Source organism: Octopus bimaculoides, chromosome 8, assembly GCF_001194135.2.
Source record: "Octopus bimaculoides isolate UCB-OBI-ISO-001 chromosome 8, ASM119413v2, whole genome shotgun sequence".
NCBI lineage: Eukaryota > Metazoa > Mollusca > Cephalopoda > Octopoda > Octopodidae > Octopus > Octopus bimaculoides.
In genome coordinates this window covers 931,906-952,838 of record NC_068988.1, presented here as the reverse complement: position 1 = coordinate 952,838, position 20,933 = coordinate 931,906, and the positions used below count along the sequence as shown (strand labels likewise).

At 38.8% G+C, this 20,933-nt stretch overlaps 2 protein-coding genes across 3 annotated transcripts in view; both read right to left on the bottom strand.

The window, feature by feature from the left end:
* The window catches only part of LOC106872629 (BSD domain-containing protein 1), a 21,136-nt gene extending 5,641 nt beyond the window's left edge, over positions 1 to 15,495 (bottom strand). Inside the window, exons 1-7 of one of the 2 annotated variants that reach the window (XM_014919692.2) lie at positions 15,239 to 15,495; positions 15,057 to 15,114; positions 13,023 to 13,139; positions 11,277 to 11,429; positions 7,529 to 7,696; positions 6,293 to 6,434; positions 2,115 to 2,498 (exon numbers count right to left, since the gene is read on the bottom strand). In XM_014919692.2, coding sequence (XP_014775178.1) covers positions 2,115 to 2,498; positions 6,293 to 6,434; positions 7,529 to 7,696; positions 11,277 to 11,429; positions 13,023 to 13,139; positions 15,057 to 15,114; positions 15,239 to 15,249 — 1,033 coding nt within the window. In that variant the 5' untranslated portion in view covers positions 15,250 to 15,495. The remainder of the gene's footprint in view (positions 1 to 2,114; positions 2,499 to 6,292; positions 6,435 to 7,528; positions 7,697 to 11,276; positions 11,430 to 13,022; positions 13,140 to 15,056; positions 15,115 to 15,238) is intronic. The other variant, XM_014919700.2, reaches the window with a different exon arrangement.
* A 4,538-nt stretch (positions 15,496 to 20,033) lies between these two features.
* LOC106872522 (uncharacterized) overlaps positions 20,034 to 20,933 on the bottom strand; it is a 3,428-nt gene continuing 2,528 nt past the window's right edge. The window contains exon 2 of the mRNA XM_014919545.1: positions 20,034 to 20,064. Within this exon, the coding sequence (XP_014775031.1) occupies positions 20,034 to 20,064 (31 nt within the window). The remainder of the gene's footprint in view (positions 20,065 to 20,933) is intronic.

Genomic DNA, 20,933 nt, shown 5'->3' with positions numbered 1-20,933 from the left:
GGCACATAAAAGACACCATTTCGAGCGTGGCCGTTTTCGTGCGGGTGACACGTAAAAGCACCCACTACACTCTCTGAGTAGTCGGCGTTAGGAAGGGCATCCAGCTGGAGAAACTCTGCCAAATTAGATTGGAGCCTGGTGTTGCCATCCAGTTTCACCAGTCCTCAGTCAAATCGTCCAACCCATGCTAGCATGGAAAGCGGACGTTAAACGATGATGATGATGATGATGAATGGGTTTAAAGTTTGGCACAGGGCCAGCAGTTTTAGGGGACGGGTAAGCTGACTGGATGAAATGCCACGAGGTATTTTCTGCAGCCCACTAACAATTCTGGCAACCTTAATAACACACACACACACACACACACACACAAAGACAGTTTGTTTAATAAGTTCATTTCAAAACTGAATGGCACCATTGGTAAGCACTTTCTACCATACCCTCAAACTGACCAAGTTCTTAGGAATGAAATTGGTAAACAGAAACTGCATGGAAAAGTCTATTGTGTGTGTGTCTTGGTACTGCTTATATGTTAAACATGAACAAAGTCATCACTGGTCAGTGGGGCAGGTGTTGTTGCTGGCATCGGCTTCAAAAAACTGGTCTGACCATTGAGTGATTGGTCATGAGAAAGACCCAGGAAATAAATGTTTTACTTAGGAACAAGTAAGGGCTAGCATCAAGAAAAACTCCTGGCCATAAAATACCATGTCCACAAGTCTCATCCAACCCATGCTAGCATGGAAGAACTGGTAGAAAAAATAATCCAATTATGTGTTTATCATCTTTCAAAGATGTATATTGCCAAAAGATGAAGGCATCAGGAAAAGAAAACCAAAAACCAGGGGATTTTGAACACTCTCACTGTTGTTCTAAATGTGGTCAATCGGGGATGTTGTTGATGTTCATAAGATGTAGGATATTAATTCAGCATCATATAACGTTCATCTCTGCAGACATGGGTTGGACAATTCAACAAGATCCAATGAGCTAGAGGACTGTATTGTGTGTGCCAATGTCTGTTGTGGCATGGTTACTGCAGCTCGATGCCCTTCCTAATACCAACCACTTTACAGGGTGTATGAGTGCCTTTTTTCTTTGTTTGTTTTTTTTTTGTGGCACCAGTACTAGTGGAAGACTAAAGAGCACTCTCGACTGAATGGGAGTATAGTAAAGAGAGAAGTGGCTTTATGTGGTGTTGAGAAGATAAAGGATGATGATAATCCTTATCGTTCAATGCCCCTTTTTCCCATGCTGACATGGGTGGTTGGATGGTTTGACAAGTTCTATATTTAAGAGATGAGGAATTATGTACATTATTTACATTCGACAGATATTTGTCCTCATCTTGTTTGTTCTTAACACAATGTTTCGGCTGATATACCCTCCAGCCTTCTTCAGGTGTCTTGGGGAAATTTCGAACCTGGGTTCTCATTCCTAAGGTATTTTTCCATATTATTATTATTATTATTATTATTCAGGTCACTGCTTGGAATCGAACTCAGAATCTTGGGGTTAGTAGCCCACGCTCTTAACCACTACACCATATGGAGTGAATTTAGGGCTTATAAATCTAATATTTTTCTATCCTTCCTTAATACCGGTTCCCATATGCTGTACATATCTGCACTCGGTCTGCTTAGGATAGGAAAATATTAGATTTATAAGCCCTAAAATTCACTCCATAATTGCCCACCCCAGTGGTTAAGAGCACGGGCTACTAACCCCAAGATTCTGAGTTCAATTCCAAGCAGTGACCTGAATAATAATAACATTGAAAAATACCTTAGGAATGAGAACCCATGACACCTGATGAAGGCTGGAGGGTATATCAGCTGAAACACTGTGTTAACAACAAACAAGATGAGGACAAATATCCGTCAAATGTAAATAATGGTTATGCTCCAATGTTGCCATGTTACATGCAAGATGAGAATAGGTGGGAGTAATTATTAAACACAATTAGTCTAACCCATACTAGGAGGGAAAAATAGACATAAAACTAAACAAAATACATGGAATTAAATAAGGAGCTACAGATCAAGGTAACTTTCTTCCAAAGACAAAAGACAGGGGTTGTTTTCACATGCAGCAGGGAGATGATAAGAATGTACCTGAATTGACAAAAGTGCTTGTGGTAAAAATGTCTTGAAGCTGATCGAGGGGATCGTCAGAGTTGGTGACAGAAGATGGGGTGAGGCTGGACAGACCTTCGCTTTCAACAGGGAGTTCAGCTATGCTTTGTTCCATTGGACTCAAAGCAACATTTTCTGGTACTATTCTAGTGGCACCTATTTCTTCTTCCACTGTCACAGCTTTACGAAACACAGTCTCTTCTTCCTCATGCCTCTTTGGTTCTGGTAGCAAGGAAACCAGCCCTTTCTCCTCCGTCTGCTTTGTGTTACCATTGCTGTCTTCCTCTTCAATGTTGTCGACCAGCTCGGCAAGAGTCGAATGATTGATGACCTCCGTCTCTTCATCCGCACTCCAATCTTCATCTGGCAGCAGAATTATAAATTAAAGCAATGTAATACATTTGGCATCATCACATGCAAAGGTTTCCAAGTATAACCAGTTTTCGAAATGAGAATATTTTAGGACTACTTGGGTGTTTGGTACCCCACCCTCAACACCTAACCCAGAGTTCTTTTCTCGCAAAGCAAACTCTCTTGCTTACAATGAACAGTGTCCCAGTTGATCCAATCAACAGAACAGCCTGCTCACGAAATTAACATGCAAGTGGCTGAGTACTCCACAGACATGCATACCCTTAATGTAGTTCTCAGGAAGATTCAGCATGATACAGAACGTGACAAGGCTGGCCCTTTTGAAATACAGGTAACATTTTTGCCAGCTGAGTGAGCTAGAGCAATGTGAAATAAAGTGACTTGCTCAAGGACACAATGCATCACCCGGAACTGAACTCATGACCTTACAATCATAAGCCGAATACTCTAACCACTGAGCCACAAGCTTTCACAAAGCAAACCACACACACATACACAAAAGCCCAGTGTTAACTGATCATGCAAACAATGAATGTGAAACTTATTTGTCAAGAGACTTATCTACAACATTCTTTTAAGAACAATAAATACTTTCTACGTATAAACATACACATACCTATGTACACTTAGGGTGGGCCAGAATTAATGACTCGGTTATATTTCTTAATATGTATATTTCATTGTTATTTAAATTTATTATTTTATTTCTTAATATGCATATTAATGAATATAACTAGCAAGCGAGTCCTGAATTCTGGCCCATGCTGTACATATAGGTATAGAAAGATTTCAGAGTTTCAATTCAAATCATTTGAACACCACCACACGTTTTCTATAATGAGCATCTCTAGCTTCCACTTTTTGACAGCATATATACACAAACATACAGCATATATACACACACATATAATTCAAAGAAATAGGTTATAATCTCTGCAACAAGATAAAGCATTATATTTTCAAAATATGTGGGTGTCAGATGGTACGATTCTTAGAAATGTTTTTTCCTGCTTTGTTTAGTAAATTAAAATGAAATGAATTAATAAATGAATTTTAAACAAACACAAGTTAGCACCTATGAATTAAGCAGATCCCCAATATAGGCATTCCTCTATGTTATGAAAGCATTGCATTCCTAGAAAATCTTGCTGTAAAGTGGAATTCCGTAAAACAAACCCTATTTATCTTCTCAAAACTTCCTTAATATGCAACATAGAAGTCAATGGAAAAATAATTTCCACATAACAGGAATTTGTTGTTACAGCAATATTTTCATCACATTTCAATGGTATAATCTTTTTACACAAAACCACTTGTGAAGTTAATCACATTTAGTCATTTAGTTCTCCGCCAAGGATTAAATGCAGACCTGAGATTAAAACCAAGAGCCTCAAACTTGTTACAGCCAGTCAATGCTTTTAGCAAAGTACATTACTCTGATTGCCTCAGGTTTCCTTTGAGAAAAACAGGAGTCTCTCCTACTCCACAGCTGAACAATAAGAGTACCTGGCTATGAAAATCATTTCACAAACAATCCACATTCAGATATCCAAATCTGTAGAATCAATCCACCCCATCCATGCTCAGCATGGATACAGTTAGAACTACTGTTAAAAGAAAGATCTAGAAAGAAATGAAGCAAATAGAGAAAGTTTTATGTGATTAGCGTGTGTGTGTGTATGTATGTATGTATGTATGTATGTATATATATATACATATATATATATATATATATATATATATATATATGTTGTATTTGTGTCATCTTCATTTAACCTCTGTTTTCCACGCTGGTATGGGTTGGATGGCTTGGCAGGAGCCACACCAGGTCCCTTTGCCTGTTTTGGCTTTGATTTCTACAGCTGGATTCCCTTCCTAATACCAACCACTTTACATAGTGTACTAGGTGCTTTTTATGTGGCACCAGTGCTTTTGATGTAGCTCCATCACCAGCGCTTTTTTGTGCGGCACCGTCACCAATGCTTTTTATGTGGAACCAGTATGTGCAACTGTTTAAATGTACATTAATGTATGTATTTCTATGCAAATGAAGTTACATATGTTCCCTATTCGTGACTGTAAATACAAATGATTATCTAAATCTACATATTTTGGGGAATAACTTTTCTTTCAGACTGTATTGCATTATTTATGTAAATTTATCATTTCAAGGGTAATCCTTATGTACTGAAATGCTTCCTGAAATAAACATACACCATATTTTAAAGTCTCTGAGGAGGTTAGAAGATGATGCGCAACCACTCAACTGTGAGTGCACTGCTTCTAATAGCAGAAACAGCTGTAAGCTAATGAAGTTGATTATCTAATTGCTGTTCTCTTGTCCTATATACAGGCATGGCTGTATGGTAAGAAGCTTGTTTAACCACATGGTTCCAGGTTCAGTCCCACTGCGTGGCACCTTGGGCAAGTGTCCTCTGCTATAGCCTCGGGACGACCAAATGCTTGTGAGTGGATTTGGTAGAGGGGAAACTGAAAGAAGCTTGTCGTATATATACATATATGTGTGTGTGTGTGTGTGTGTGTGTGTGTATTTGTCTGTCCGTGTTTGTCCCCACCACCATCACCTGACAACCAATGTTAGAATAAGTACTAAGCTTACAGAGAATAAGTCCTGGGGGTCGATTTGCTCGACTAAAGGCAGTGCTCCAGCATGGCCACAGTCAAATGACTGAAACAAGTAAAAGAATATAGTGATGCCTTGATATATGAGTTAATTCATTCCTGGAGGATGGTCATAACGGGAAAACCTGTAAACCTAGGGTCTAGTGTTTGTGTGTGTGTGTGTGCTCAACACCGTATTGGTGGATAAATAATTTATTTATTTATGAATTAAGGCAACCATTGGTTTCATGTAAAAGAAAATATTCAAGTACCTTTTTGGAGGTGAATACCTTCTCCCATGTGATTGGCTTGAAAAATTGTTAAAGTACTTGGATATTCTCCTACACTTCTAAACATGAAACCAATGGTAGCCTTAATTCACCAAATAAAGAATTTATATATAAATATATATAAAAATTAAATATAGAGATATTCTATTGACATTCAATAATTTATTTATATTACAATCTTGTTAATAGAATATCTCTATATTTAATTTATTTATCTGGCATCCAACTGACGTACCAGTGAATTGGATGTTTAACACACTCCTTTGAAGGATTTCTTTTCCCCAGTTTGTTAGATATATATATATAAAGTATGTATGTATATATTAGCAGAGAGGAGATATTAAAGAAACATTGGAAGGAAGGTAGATTAAAATAGAATTGAATTAAAAAGAATGTGAGAAGATTTGAGGATTATTTAAGTAGGAATGAGAGAAAGGAGAAAAGTTGAGAAAATGTGAAGAAGATTTTTTTTAAAAAAAGGAGGGGGAATTACTCAAATTGGATTAGAAAATGAACCAGTAAAGGAACCTCTACAGAGTTGCTCAACCTGCTAGAAATAGCAGCAAAATTTCCCTCAAACAACATCCCACTGGTTTTTTTTTTTTTTTTTTTTTAAACAAAAAAAAAAGGGAGGACACATACTTCAGACACTCGTAAATAGATGGAATGGTCACGACTGCAATGCTTTTCATCACAAATCTGCTTGATCAGGGTTGATGAGGGGAGGGCTAAACAACAATTAGATTTGAGAAAACATTTAAACGATTTATAGGAAGTGATGAACAATTGAAAAGAACTCATTAAACACTTTAACTCAAAGATTCATGGATATGGATAAGATTTTGATTAAAGAAAAACCAGACTATTTCACACCATCATCCCAAGAAAACGCATCATCTTTGCATTCATCAGCTCTTTTCATCAAAGCTAGCTTCCTGGCTTCATCTTGTTGTAGTTGATGGATTTTGTAAAAATAACGATGCCAAAATTCTGTGTGAGAGACAGTTGTGGGAACCTGGGGAAAAAGAAAAAGAGAAAAAGAATGATTAAATCAAATACTGCATTTACTGGTAAATAAGACAGGCTCTCGCATCAGCTGATTCCCTGTTTTTGAAGAAGAGATCTTGTGGCAAAAATAAATCTAAAAATGTTTGATCTTAGACTTTGTACTTGATATTTTCAAGTGGTTTGGTTGGGGAAAATGTAGGATCCTGCAGACATAAATATATTATTGTAATTAGTAATACAGAATAAAAAAATTATCAAACTATGTTAATGTACATCATCATTGTTTAATGTCCGCTTTCCATACTAGCATGTCATCGAATTTGGTTCAATCACGATTTTGATTTCACTTGCTCCAACAGGTCTTCGCAAGCTGAGTTTAGTGTCCAATGAAGGAGGGGTTAGCATGGGTGCCAGTCGTCGAATTTGGATCAACATTTGATGGATATTTGTCCTCATCTTGTTTGTTGTTAACACCATGTTTCGGCTGATATACTCTCCAGCCTTCATCAGGTGTCTTGGGGAAATTTCAAACCTGGGTTCTCATTTCTAAGCTATTTTTCGATATTATTATTATTATTATTACTATTAATAGTCATGTCACTGCCTGGAATTGAACTCGGAATCTTAGGGTTAGTAGCCCACTCTTAACCACTACACCATATGCCCATAGATCCATTACAACCGTTAGAAAAAACTTCAACTAAACACGGGCATATGGTGTAGTGGTAAAGAGTGCAGGCTACTAACCCCAAGATTCCAAGTTCGATTCCAGGCAGTTACATGAATAACAACAACAACATCAAAAAATACCTTAGGAATGAGAACCCAGGTTTGAAATTTCCCCAAGACACCTGATGAAGGCTGGAGGGTATATCAGCTGAAATGTTGTGTTAACAACAAACAAGATGAAGACAAATATCCATCAAATGTAAATAATTCCTCATCTCTTAGATATAGAACTGTATTATGTTAATGGAATATCGTATTTCAGCATTACCTGATGAGTGGGGAACTGACGAAGAGCTGAATGAAGCTAAGCTATTAGATTAATCTTTGTTTTGGAGCAAAAATTATTAAAATCGTATTATTATGAATGCTTACCAAATTCGTATAAAGGGCTCGAATATTAGCATTTGATACGAGCAGCTCCGAGATTGATCCCTTCTCATTTTCTAATTCAAAAGTCTTGAGCCACTCTGTAAATTTATCAGTTGAGGATGGTGGATTGCAGTAAGTTCCTGGATCAACTTGAATGGCATGGAGCCGAGCCTGAAATAGCAATTAATACATAAAAATGACGGACAAGAGAATTTACCTTAGAACTATTTTGTAACTGATTCACTTCACTTTTACATGCTTTAGTCACTGGACAGCAGCCATGCTGGAGCACCACCTCAAAGCAAATCAACCCCAATATCCCAGAGTTTCTGTCTAGCAAATTCAGCCGCAAGGAATTGGTTGGGCCTGGGGCTTGCCCACGGTGCCACAGAGTGAGACTGAACTCAAAAGCACATGGTTCCAAAGTGAGCTTCTTAACCACACAGCCATCCCTGTGGTTAATAGATGCTTAATAGAATTAAAAAAAAAAAAAAAAGAAGACATGTGAACTCAGAATAAAATAATTTAGTCATAGTATCTTGTGATGATCTAGGAACAGTCCGGCAGAACTGTCTTGGCTGATTTTACCAGCTCTTTTAACATTCAGCTTCCTTGCTGGAAAGGGTTGGACGGTTTTGATAGGATCCAATGGGTCTAAGGACTGTGTCATGCTCTAACCCTTTAGCACTCAAACCAGCCATATCCAGTCCAGACATTCAACCTGTTTTACATTGAAACTGGCTAGATCTGGCCTTTCACACCTACCCTACAAAGTCAATCTAAAAATGAATTACCACGAAAATGTCAAAGCTATGACAAGAGCCATGATAAATTCAAACAATGTGGATACATAAGTATCACAGTTGAGTAACCAGAAAACCAAAGAGCTATGGTCTACTTTGGTAGGATTTCTGTAGCTAGAGGACATTCCTAATGCCAACCATTTTGCTGAATTTTTTTTTATATAGGAAGGGCATCCAGCATCTGGGGCAGGTATCCAGTTTGTAGATACCTTCTTCTTACCAGCCTGAAAGCCCTGCAAAAGGCCATGGACACTGTCTCCCCTCCTGACTAGAAGATTAAAAAAAAAGAGAAGTGACATACATGGTGGCAGGAATACTTCATTTCCAGTTTTTCGTTCCTTTATCAAAATCTAAGGCAATGTGCTGCCCTCATCTTACATAGAGAAATAGCTATGTGATCAAGAAGTTTGCTTCCCAATTACATGGCTCTGAGTTCAATCCTACAGCATTTCACCTTGAACAAGTCTCTTCTATTATAGCACTGGGCTAACTAAAGCCTTGTGACTGGATTTAGTGGAGGGAAACTGAAAGATGCTGAGCGAGCGAGTGAAAAGTGGATGTCAAAAGGCATTGATAATGACAATACATTTACTCTCACCAGCAACTTTGCAGCATAGGCTAGGTGTAGCTTATTGCACTACCAACACTAGGGACTAAAACCCTCACAATCCTGGATCAGTGGTTTTATTCTGGGTTACTGTTCTAGACAGATTTCTTTTTGTGCTGGAGGAACATTCTAGGGTCTCTTCAGTTAGTCTCTTTTTCTTCACACAATTCTTACAATCAGTTGCCTTCCCTATTACCAATCAACATTCACCAGATGCATTTTATGATATCACCAACACTAGAGAGGGTTAGCCAGCACAAGATTAAACAGTTCCCTCCCTTTATTCCTTCTTCCTCTTCATGCCATCATGATAAATGTTTAAAAAAAGAAAAAAAAAAAAAAAAAAAAAAAAAAAAGGTTCTGGGGAAACCTATCAATTCGATATTTATGCTTTTTATTTTCCCTTAGACTAAGTCTGAAAGAGGAGGTGGAGCCTGCAGTGCTTGCAGGCCCTGTTAGACTAGGGAGATCAATGCTGTTTAAGGTTCCCTCTGAACCAGTGCACATCAATACCAATGAGAAAGACAGGAGCAGGAAAAGAGTTCCAGAGGGATGATATTTGGGAGGAAGGACTGAACATATTGTTAATTTGTAGTAATTATTTTAAATAGATTTTTACTGTTTGGTATCCTCTCTCTCTCTCTCAAGCAGACCATCGAGTGTAAGATGCTGTTGCCTCTAATCAGCTACAACTGATCAAACCTCATGTTGAAAAAATAGGTTTCTTGCCAAGTCACCAAAGTCAAGCCAAGTTAGAATTAAGATGGCTGACTGCTGGGGAAACCCAGGTGCTGACATCAAAGCCTTTGCTTCAAGGCAGAGTCCTAACATGGTCACTGAAGCAAGTAAAGCTCACTCAGCAAACGTAGTTCCGTGTTCAGTTCCACTTTGCGGCACCTTGGGCAAGTGTCTTCTACTATAGCGCCTGGCTAATCAATGCCTTGAATAGATTTGGTAAGTGGAAACTGTGAGGAATCCCGTGTGTGTGTGTTGAAATTTGTTGTCCCACCCACTATTTGACAGCCAGTGTTGGTTTGTTTGCATCCCTGTAACTTAGTGGTTCAGCAAAAGGAACTCATAGAATACTAGACTTTCAAAAATAAGTCCTGGGGTTTTGTTCAACTCTCCATAGCACTGCTCCAGCATGGCCACAGTGCAATGACTAAAACAAATAAACAATGTCAAAGATTTTCTAAAAACAATTGTTTCAACTGATTAACAAGAGTGTGGTGGACACAGCATGACCGAATGGTCGAGATGATACTCACTCTTAATCACAAGGTGCTGGGTTCAGTCCTGCTGCGGGGCATCTGGAGCAAGTATTTCATACTGGACTCTCAGCTCAGCCCAAATACTATGAATGAAATAAAGTAGCCGGAAACTGTCCAGAAGCCTGTCAAGATGGGTTGTATCTGTAATCTAATGGTTTGGCTTTATCACTGACAGTGCCACACTCATTCTACTTGAGAATGTCATTAAAGGTAAGTGGTGGAATGTCCTTCAATGAGCAGGTAGCTCAATAGCGTTAAAAAAAACTAAAACCTTATTAAAAAAAATAAAACCAACAGAGATTTATAAAAGGTTGTTATGGTAACTGTAATCCAAACAGCAATGAAGAATCTCCTAGGATACATTCAGCCTACACAGGGTTACTAAAGAGTCAGAAGTGAAGGACTCGTCACTAAGAGCTTGGTTTGACTAGTGATAGCAGGTCAGAAATACCTGATAAACAGTTTCACTCAGACGCATTGAGCAGTAGAAGCGATAGAATGAAAACGGTTATGTGAAGAAGAGTTATCATTTAACATCCATGCTCCATGCTGACAAAGGCTGGATGCTTCTACAGATTTCAATGGGTGCAAAAGCTGCACCATGTTCCAATGTGTACTTTGGCAATGGTTTCTAAGGCCGGAATATCTTAAAACCAATCAGTTTACAACACAGATGGGATGCTTTTTTTTTTTTTTTTGTGTCACCAGCCCTACTGAGGTCCCCATGCAGCTCACAAGACTATGCAACTGGAAGGATGAGGTCAGCTTTATGCCAAAAAATGAGGGGTTAATGAATGAGAGTAGGGGCAGTGGGGCAGATTCGTGTAGAGAAGCTGTGTAGCTATTTACATTTTAGTAAGAGGCTGAGAATGATCAGTAGGAATGAGATGTCCAGGTGTCCTCTCAAGGTCTGGTGAGAAGGGGACAAGATAATATGGGGAGCAGGTGATGAGGGGATAAGGGTGGGTAGAGACTGCAGTTGTAAAAATTGAGTACGGTTGAAGGGTGGAAAATTTTTTTAAAAAACCCAAAAACATTTAAAAAAGAAACAAACAGCTACAAAATAGTACCTGTGCTCGGTCATATACAGCAGTTTTCGTATCGTCTGTGCCATTGGAAGAAGATTCTGGTAACTCCACAACTTCAAGAGCCTTGGAAATCCCATGCAAAAAGTGACTCAAACTTTCTTGCATTTTACTTTTGGCAACAACAGCATTTTCAGCCTACAAAATGCAATAAAAACAACAGAATTCAGGACAAGTGTTGAAAAAAAAGTTGATTTTGTGCGTGTGGACTTTTTGTTAGTCATTCCATCTGCTAGAAATAGCAGCCAAACCCCTGCCAAACACACGTTACTACGTTAAAATAGGATGCAGTAATATCTAATGAATTATATATATAAAGAGGTTGTCACAGCTGGATTGTCTTTTTTAATCAAAGCTGACTCCAGGTTGAACACCAATATTCTTATTTTAACCTAATTTCTTGTTTTACCTTCCTCAAATTTCTATTTAAACCCAAATAGCACTTGGTCTAAAGGTTCTAGTGGATCCAGTCAATGGGACGGCTGGCTTGTGAAATTAACATGCAAGTGGCTGAGTACTCTACAGACACACATACCCTCAGTGTAGTTCTTGGGGAGATTCAATGTGACATAGCGTTGCCAGTGCCGCCAGACTGGCTCCCGTGCAGGTAATACATATAAAACACCTTTTGAGCATGGTTGTTGCCAGAGCCACCTGACTGGCCCTTGTGCCAGTGGCATGTAAAAAGCACCCACCACACTCTCTGAGTGGTTGGCGTTAGGAAGGGCATCCAGCTGTAGAAACTCTGCCAGATCAGATTGAGCCTGGTGCAGCCGTCTGGCTCACCAGTCCTCAGTCAAACCATCCAACCCATGCCAGCATGGAAAGCAGACGTTAAACGACGACGATGATGAGGACAGAAATGTGACAAGGCCAGCACTTTGAATTACAGCTACAACTCATTTTTTTCAACTGAGTGGACTGGAGCAATGTGAAATAAAGTGTCTTGCTCAAGGATACAATGTACCACCAGGAATTGAACTCACGACCTAATGATTGGGAGTTGAACACCCTAACCATTAAGCCAAACACCTTCACTATAAACCCAACCAAATACTATTCAATCAGGTGTTTTGCTCTCATAACCCAGTCCTAACATAATTTATGACAGATGCAGGTTGTGTGGCTTGCTAGAGACTTGTGATGAGCTCCAATGTCCGTTTTGGCATTGTTTTTATGGCCAGATGATCGGCCTAACACCAACCACTTTACTGGGCGTTTTTCTAGTGTCACTGGCACTAGTAAGGTTGCCAAGTAACTTACAAGACAGGAAAAGGTTAAACAAAGGAGAAAAAGAAAAAGCCCCCTCAACTAAGTGGAGGGAAGTATTTGAGAGGCAGGTGGCTTTGGTAGACACAAACTGAAAGAAATCCATAGTGTGTGTGTGTGTGTGTGTGTGTGTGTAGATTTGTCTCCTTATCCTGATGTTGTATAATTGTTATACATGTTGAGGAGACCTACTGAGTCAAGTACATCAACATCAAAATGAAAATCAAATGGAAATTGTAGTTGTGATCCCTGTGCCGGTGGCACATAAAAAGCACCATCTGAACATGGCCAGTATCAGTGCCACCTTGACTGGCTTCCATCTAACCGTCCAACCCATGCTAGCATGTAAAACGGACGTTAAACGATGCTGATGATGAATGTTGTTCATTACCAATATTCTGTATAAACATTTCTGGCCATAGGGAAATAGCTGTAATTATGGTTCTACTGAAATTGACCTACCTTTAAATTTTCAGAAATGGTAGACCTTGTCATTGAAACAGCTTTGCTGGTGTCCGACTGGATGACATTGCTGAATTCTGCTAAATCTCGTTTTACAAATTCAAAAGCTGTTGAAGACTGTAGATGGAATGACAGAAGAAAGAAAGTAAAAATATGTCAATAGAATCCTTACTATCAGCTTTTTTGTTGTTGTAACTTTTGCTTCCCATAATGCTACTGAAATGCACTGGCTTTGTTTCAATTAAGTAAAAATAGATTTGTCATTATTAAGCTTCAAATTTACTTTTAGAACATAAATTAAGAAATTCTGATGGAGTTTAATTTGGACCAGTTTAAAACAGGAAATTTCTATCAGAGAAACAGGGGCACTCTCGGGTAGGTCACTGCTTACTCTCGGGTAGGTCACTGCTTACATTTGAAAGGACGTGATTCCTGAATTGAAAAGCAGTTAAGTCGATACATTAGGAGAAAGGCATCCAACTGTAAAACTGCCCCCTAATAACATTCATCTGACTCATGCAAGCATGGAAAAGCTAAAAAAAGACATTACTTAAACATTAATTGTACATAAACCGATCTAAGTTTATAATCAAAGCAAAAGAAGAATTTAGAATTTCAGTGGTTGGAAATATATTTTATTAGATCTTCTATGAATAAGAATTGTTAATCTTGACCTGATCTGCTACAGAATTGGATGGTCATCTTATCTTTCTGAATATGGGTGTAGCAAAGGAGGGTGTAAAGGTAGTCACTTCCCTCAACTGCTTGTAAAGTTTCCTCCTCCTCCTCATGCCTTTCATTAAGATGGGGACACAAGGTCTTTGCCCCCTTGTTATGTCACTGGTCTTTAATTATTATCTGCAAATTGTTTAACCCCAAGTTAACCCTAACTGAATAGACCTATCATCAGAGCATTCCAAACTTATTTTCTGAAATGCTCCTATTTTTTCTAAGACGTGTTAAGGTGAACTTGGCAGTTTTTTCTAGCAGATCTAGAAAACATGTAGATTCTCGTTCGTCATGCCAAAGAATTTCCTTTTTAATCTTTACTAATTGTAAATAATTCATTTTTCTCACCTTATAAGTCCCCAATTTTAATCCAGTCTCCCTACGTCTGTACCGTTACTCCTCGGGACTTCATATCATATACCGAGATAACATTATCTTTATAACCGTGTGGATATTTAAGAAGCACCCAGGATGATAATTATATTAAATGCTATATATAGTAGGGAGCCTTATTAAAAGGACGCTAAAATTTCAACGCTTGATTTACTACATTAAGATTAATATATATATATATATATATATATACACACTAGTTTCAGGTTTTAAGAGAGTAACCATGGTGGGGTACACTTTTCAAGGATATTATAATCGATTACATCGAGTCTGAGTATTTATTTTACAGACCCTGAAAATATTAGATTGAATGAACTTGTTCTTGGTGCTAACAAGATCCAACTTTCCTTAATCGGTCCCCTACCGAGGTTCAAAATAAACTGCCACCGTGGTTTGAACGAGGATAGTTAGTTTTCAGTTTTGTAAACGAACACATTTTATTATATTGGAGAGAAAAATTCATTATAACTGTAACAAACCGAAAGAAAATATTAATACTGGATTGTTTTGGTCAAGCTGGTTTTAAAGACATTACAAATACATTATTTATACGAGATTTATGGTAAAATTTATAACACGGTTAAAAAGCACAGATAGAGTGAATAAGTTGATTATCCAGTATTGTTGCAACAATAAAGCAGAAATAAAATAGCTTATAGTAGGTCAGTTAGTGACTATACAAAGTTAACAAACAATATGGTTATTTTGGTCTTGTAAACTGTTTACACAACGCAGAGGAATAAATATTTTTTACGAGGAATGACAAGAATACAAACTGGTTGGAATTTGTCGTATTGACTGTAAAGACACTTTATGTTGAAATAACATTATGGAAAAATTAACATTTCAATTAATTTCTCAAAGAAAAAGACAAATTTAAATTTATAAATGAAAACAATATATTTCACATACTTTCTCTTTAGCAGATTGGATCCAACTATTAAACCAGCCGTTGGCGGTTTGTTGTTCGCTGAAATAGAATAGAATAAAATAAATATTATAAAAGGATAGTGACTGAATAGAAATACGGAAATATCTTTTCAGGAAAGTCCAAAATAATAACTGAAAAAGACGAAATAAATATTTTTTTTTACCTTTCAGCCATGTTTGTTTACAAACGTAATGAAAGGAAATAAAGTCGGGGAAGAAATTAGAGAAATAATAAATTTCTCATGCTAAAAATTAAAAGAAAGCTTAACCCCAGTTTACAACAACTTCTATAAAATGTCTTTTGAAATTAAAAAAGAAAAAGAAATGACTTTGAAAGAAGCGATTCCACTCGGCATCCACAATAGTATTCTGTCAGCATATTTCTTATGACAAGTCACACTTCTATGATGTGTCGTAAAACGAGACCGGAAGCCAACATCACTTACTTCCCTTTTATTGTCTTGTTGGCAGAAAACTTTTTGCTTTCGACAAATATAAGAATTTGATATTTATCGATTTTAAATCGTTGACCGTCATTTGTAAATTTGATACGTTCGTATATTGTGTCACTCAAATGATATATATTTGTCTTTAGCATATACCTACATATATGTGCATGCCGCCAACCTTATTTCCTCATAGCTTTCAGAAAAATTAATATATTTAATAAAATTCTCTAAAAATACCTTTCAGATAGGTGCAGGAGTGGGTGTGTGGGAAGTAGCTTGCTTCCCAACCACATGGTTCCGGGTTCCGTCCCACTGCGTGGCACCTTGGGCAAGTGTCTTCTACTACAGCCTCGGGCCGACCAACGCCTTGTGAACTGGTTTGGTAGATGGAAACTGAAAGAGGCCCGTCATATATGTATGTATATATATATGTGTGTGTGTGTGTGTGGCCACCATCGCTTGACAACCGATACTGGTGTGTTTACGTCCCCGTAACTTAGCGGTTCGGCAAAAGAGCCCTGCGGTGCTCCAGTATGGCCGCAGTCAAATGACTGAAACAAATAAAAGAATAGTGTAGATTACGATTAGATAGGAATTTAATGTGAGAAAAAAAAATGATGGGCGTGCACACATTCAAAAGGAAGTTTTGGAAGAAAAACTGATGTGCATCAGTGTCTGTGTGTGGAGGCACGTAGCTTAGTCGTTAGGATATTCGTCTCACGGTCGCAAGGTTCTGAGTTCGATTCTCGGCATGCGTAGTGTTATAGACACTTTATTCCACAATGCGCTAGTCCACTCGGCCAGCAAAGTGAATTTTACCTGTTATTCAAAGGGCCAGCCTTGTCTGATCCTATGTCACACTGAATCTCCCTGGGAACTACGTTAAGGGTTACCCGTGTCTGGGTAAGCTGTTCCGTCGAGCAGTTCTACTGGAACCCTCTTAGTCGTATTGAGTACTTATAATTGTAACCTATTTGTAGGTATTTATAGAAAATTTTATTGAAAAGATTTCCATATCCATTTTTCTAAAAGCTTTGAGGAAATAAAGTTGGTGGGGTACATTTGTGGAGATGTCTAGTTTTTCTATATTTTAACAGTGTTTAGGATTATGCAAACTTTAGAGAATTCACAGAATATTCTTATTACTATTAGTTTTATTGATTCACGGCTAATTGTTGTTGGAGCATCAGATAAGAGACCTCACTATTTATTCCGGCTTCTTTCGTTCCGAGTTCAAATCCAGCTAAAATCAATCTCAACTTTCATCCTCCTGGGGTGGATAAAGAAAATGCTAGTGTAAAGGCCTTGTTGCAGTTCTCTTTCATAGCCAGCAAGTGAATCGTTTTCACCCGCCAGCCCTTTATCAAACTTAGAATATTTTATATAACAGTGCTTATGTGTCCTTTCACGATTCACCTCACAAAATGAAAGAAGACCACACGCTGCGCATAAATATATCGGTTTCAATTTTAAATGCTCACAACATAAAATGTAAAAAAAACCTAACCCTAACCCTAAACCTACTTAACTATTGCTTTTCTCTGCAGATGGGCTCTCTAAATGGTTAACCTCGATTTATATCTAGATATGCTAATTTTTACGACTCGTTGTGTGAACTGTTGTAATTCTCACATTACTATTTGAGTAAATTCGGAATTGTTACAATGTTTAAAATAGTCATTAATCTATTGTTAGTTTTTAGGACTTTCGGTTTCCAGGGACCGTCCCACCAATTAAGTAGAAAGGAACTCCCACCCTTAAAATTTAAAAGCAGTCAAGGGAGGCAACTCCAATATCATAAGTTAACTCCGAAAGTATGTATGTGTATATATATATTTATATATCTTCACACACATACACACACGCACGTGATGTATGTATATGTGTTAGTGCGTATGTCGAGTGTATGTGTGTATGTGTGTATGTGTACAAACACACACATTTTACCACAGCAAAAAAAAAAAAGCAAAAACAAAAATAGTGTAATAGGTGTAAAACAACATGTAGTAAACGAATATGAAAAAAAATGCTGCTGGCGAACGTGGGGCTAACGTGGGGGTGTATATGTATACACGCACATATGTCTGTGTGATTTGCATGCAATGTACATATAGAGAGAGTGGGCTAGAAATAATTCATCATCATCATCATCATCGTCGTCGTTTAACGTCCGCTTTCCATGCTGGCATGGGTTGGACGGTTTGACTGAGGGCTAGCGAACCAGAAGGCTGCACCAGTCTCCAGTCTGATCTGGCAAAGTTTCTACAACTGGATGCCCTTCCTAACGTTAACAACTCTGAGAGTGTAGTGGGTGCTTTTACGTGCCACCGGCACGAGGGCCAGACAGGCGGTTCCGGCAACGACCATGCTCAAAAGGTGTTTTTTACGTGCTACCTGCACATGAGCCAGTCTGGCGGCACTGGCAACGACCCTGCTCGAATGTTGTTTTTCACGTGCAACCGGCACATGTGCCGGTAAGGCGACACTGGCAATGAGCACGCTCGAATGGTACTTTTCACGTGCCACCGGCACGAGAGCCAATCCGTGGACCCGGCAACGATCACACTCGGATGTGCTTGTAATGTTCCACTGGCACGAGTGCCAATCAGGCGGCACTGTCATCGGCCACGTCATCGATTTTGATTTTGATTTCACTTGCCTCAATAGGTCTTCGCAAGCAAAATTTATTGTCCAATGAATGAGGGGTATTCATAAGTGGGCTGGTTACACCCACTGGCATAGGTCATGGGCTATGGTCTCACTTGGCATGTCGGGTCTTCTCAAGCACAGCATATCTCCAAAGGTTCCGGTTACTAGCCATTGCCTCAGTAAGGCCCAATGTTTGAAGGTCGTGCTTCACCACCTCATCCCAGGTTTTCTTGGGTCTACCTCTTCCAAAGGTTCTTTCAACTGATAGGGTGTGACACTTTTTCGCACAGCTGTCTTCATTCATTCGCAACACATGACCAAACCAGCGCAGTCGTCTCTCTTGCACACCATATCTGACGCTTCTTAAATCCAACTTTTCTTTCAGGGCGCTTACACTCTGTCGTGTATGCACACTGACACTAGACATCTATCGGAGCATTCTGGCTTCATTCCTTAGTCGGTCGGCAAGCAATGTATATAATAATAATAATAATAATAATAATAATAATAATAATAATAATAATAATAATAATAATAATAATAATAATATATGTATATGCATATATACATACATATATGTAGATACTTACATATATATATATATATATATATATACATGCATATATGGGTACAGGACGTCAAAAAAAAATAAGGGTGAACAAAATGAAAAACGAGAACATAAAAAAATAAAAACATGGAAAACGAACTATTTTTTCGAACAACGAAAGAAACAAATAGAGAAACGACTGGGAACATAAAGAACAATCCTTTCATCAGTTGTCCCCTGTGTTATCTACTTCGCATTTCGAAGGTAGAGACAAAACGCGACTTCGTTAAAACAGTCGTTCCAGCAAAGCAAATTAAATAAAATTTAGGATTTGCGGAGAGTTAAAGTGATAACAAAAACAGGATAGTAAGTACAAAACAGTAAAAACAAACGGTAAGGGCTGTTAAGCCATAACGAGGTGAAGAGGTGAACGCTGGAGAAACGAGCTTTGACAGGAGAGACAGGCAAAAGCGTGTCTTGTCTTTTGTAAAGCAAGAGGAAAAAGGAAGATAGCCGCTGGTCACGTGTGAGCAACGAGAGAGTCAAGGAGGAAGAGTGAGAGAGAGAAAGAGAGAGGGAGAGAAAGAGAGAGGGAGAGAAAGAGAACAATGAAGAGGGAGGAGAAGAGAAACAGAAAGAAGGAAGAATAATAGAGGGAGAATAGAGATAGTTGTAGAGTGCGCATCAGAATTATTACGATAAAACTTACTTGGAAATGGATGCGCTGCGTTCGATCATATAATGATATAAATTACTTCCCACTCTTGAGCAGCCAACATACAGTTGTCCATGCGAGAAGCAGGGCTCTTCCAAGAGAAGACCAGTCACAGAGAGGGTTTGACCCTGAGATTTGTTAATGGACATGGCAAAACTGACACGAAGAGGGAATTGCAGTCTTCTGAACATAAATGGGATTTCTGTTCCTGATGGAGTAAGAGGAATTCTTGGAATGAAGACGTCATCATTTTTTCTACATCCAGAAAGGTTAGCCTCGATAACCTTTGACATCATTTTCTTTATCACCAGTCGTGTCCCATTGCAATGTCTTGGTGGTTCCAGATTGCGGAGTAACATTACAGGAGTTCCAACTTTAAGTGCTAATATGTGGGGACGTAGTCCAGGAGGCTCCGACGAATTGAGAAATTCAGGAGGATAGTTCACCACTTCATTTTGATCTGGAATTGTATCAACAGACTTGTAAGTGTGAAGAGTGCCGGGAAGAGAATGCATTAACTGTTGATTTATTTTTTTAACAGCGACGTTTTTTTTTTTTTTTTTTTTTTTTTTTTTTTTTTTGCAGCTAATATTGCTCTTTCACACAGCCAATTGTGATTTTGGTAGTTTTCTGTGAAGTTGGGAAAAACTTTGTGTTTGAGCTCATCCACAGAATTAACAACAGAGGAAAATGGCCACACTTCCATTTCTCCTGCAGCGTCGAGAGGCACCTTGCTATCACCAAGTGTCAAAATGTCCTGTGCAAACTTTGCGGACATTTGGTCGTCGGGTAGCTGATCTCTCATGTTAGTGGTAAGACTGAGGATGGTAACATGATGCCACAAGGCAGAGGACTTTAGGCATGCTTGGACCTCATCTGCTCTAGTGCCTTTCGGAATGACAGGAAGAGTTTGCCTGAAATCACTTGACAACAGAAGCGTTATGCCTCCCATCAGAGCCTGACAGTTTCGGATGTCTTTCAGGGCTCTATCTAATGCTTCCAGAGCTCCCTTGTGAGACATGGTGCACTCATCCCAGACAATTAGATAACACCTTTTAAGTATCTGCCCCTGATCTGAGCTTTTGTTGATGTTGCATGAAGACATCTTGGATGCTGCTAAATTGAAGGGGAGTTTGAAAGTGGAGTGTGCTGTCCTGCCACCGGGTAACAAAGTAGCTGCAATCCCAGAGGAAGCCACAGCTACCACGATGTCCTGGTGCTACCTAACTTTGCAAGGAGAAGCTTCGTAATAAATGTTTTTCCTGTCCATCCAGGAGCATCCAGGAAGAAGATTCGTCCCTCGCGTTGGCGTACACTGTTAATAATAGATCTGTAGGCCTGCAGCTGGTCCGGAAGTAATTTAGGCTCGTTTTCAACAATGTACTTTGAAAGCGCTTGAGTGTCGGAAGTCGGAATCCGCTCAGGAGTGTGTAACAACTTACCTGCCGAATCGACCGGCCTCGAAAATGGATGGCGCTGGAGCGAGCGACCGATGCCGG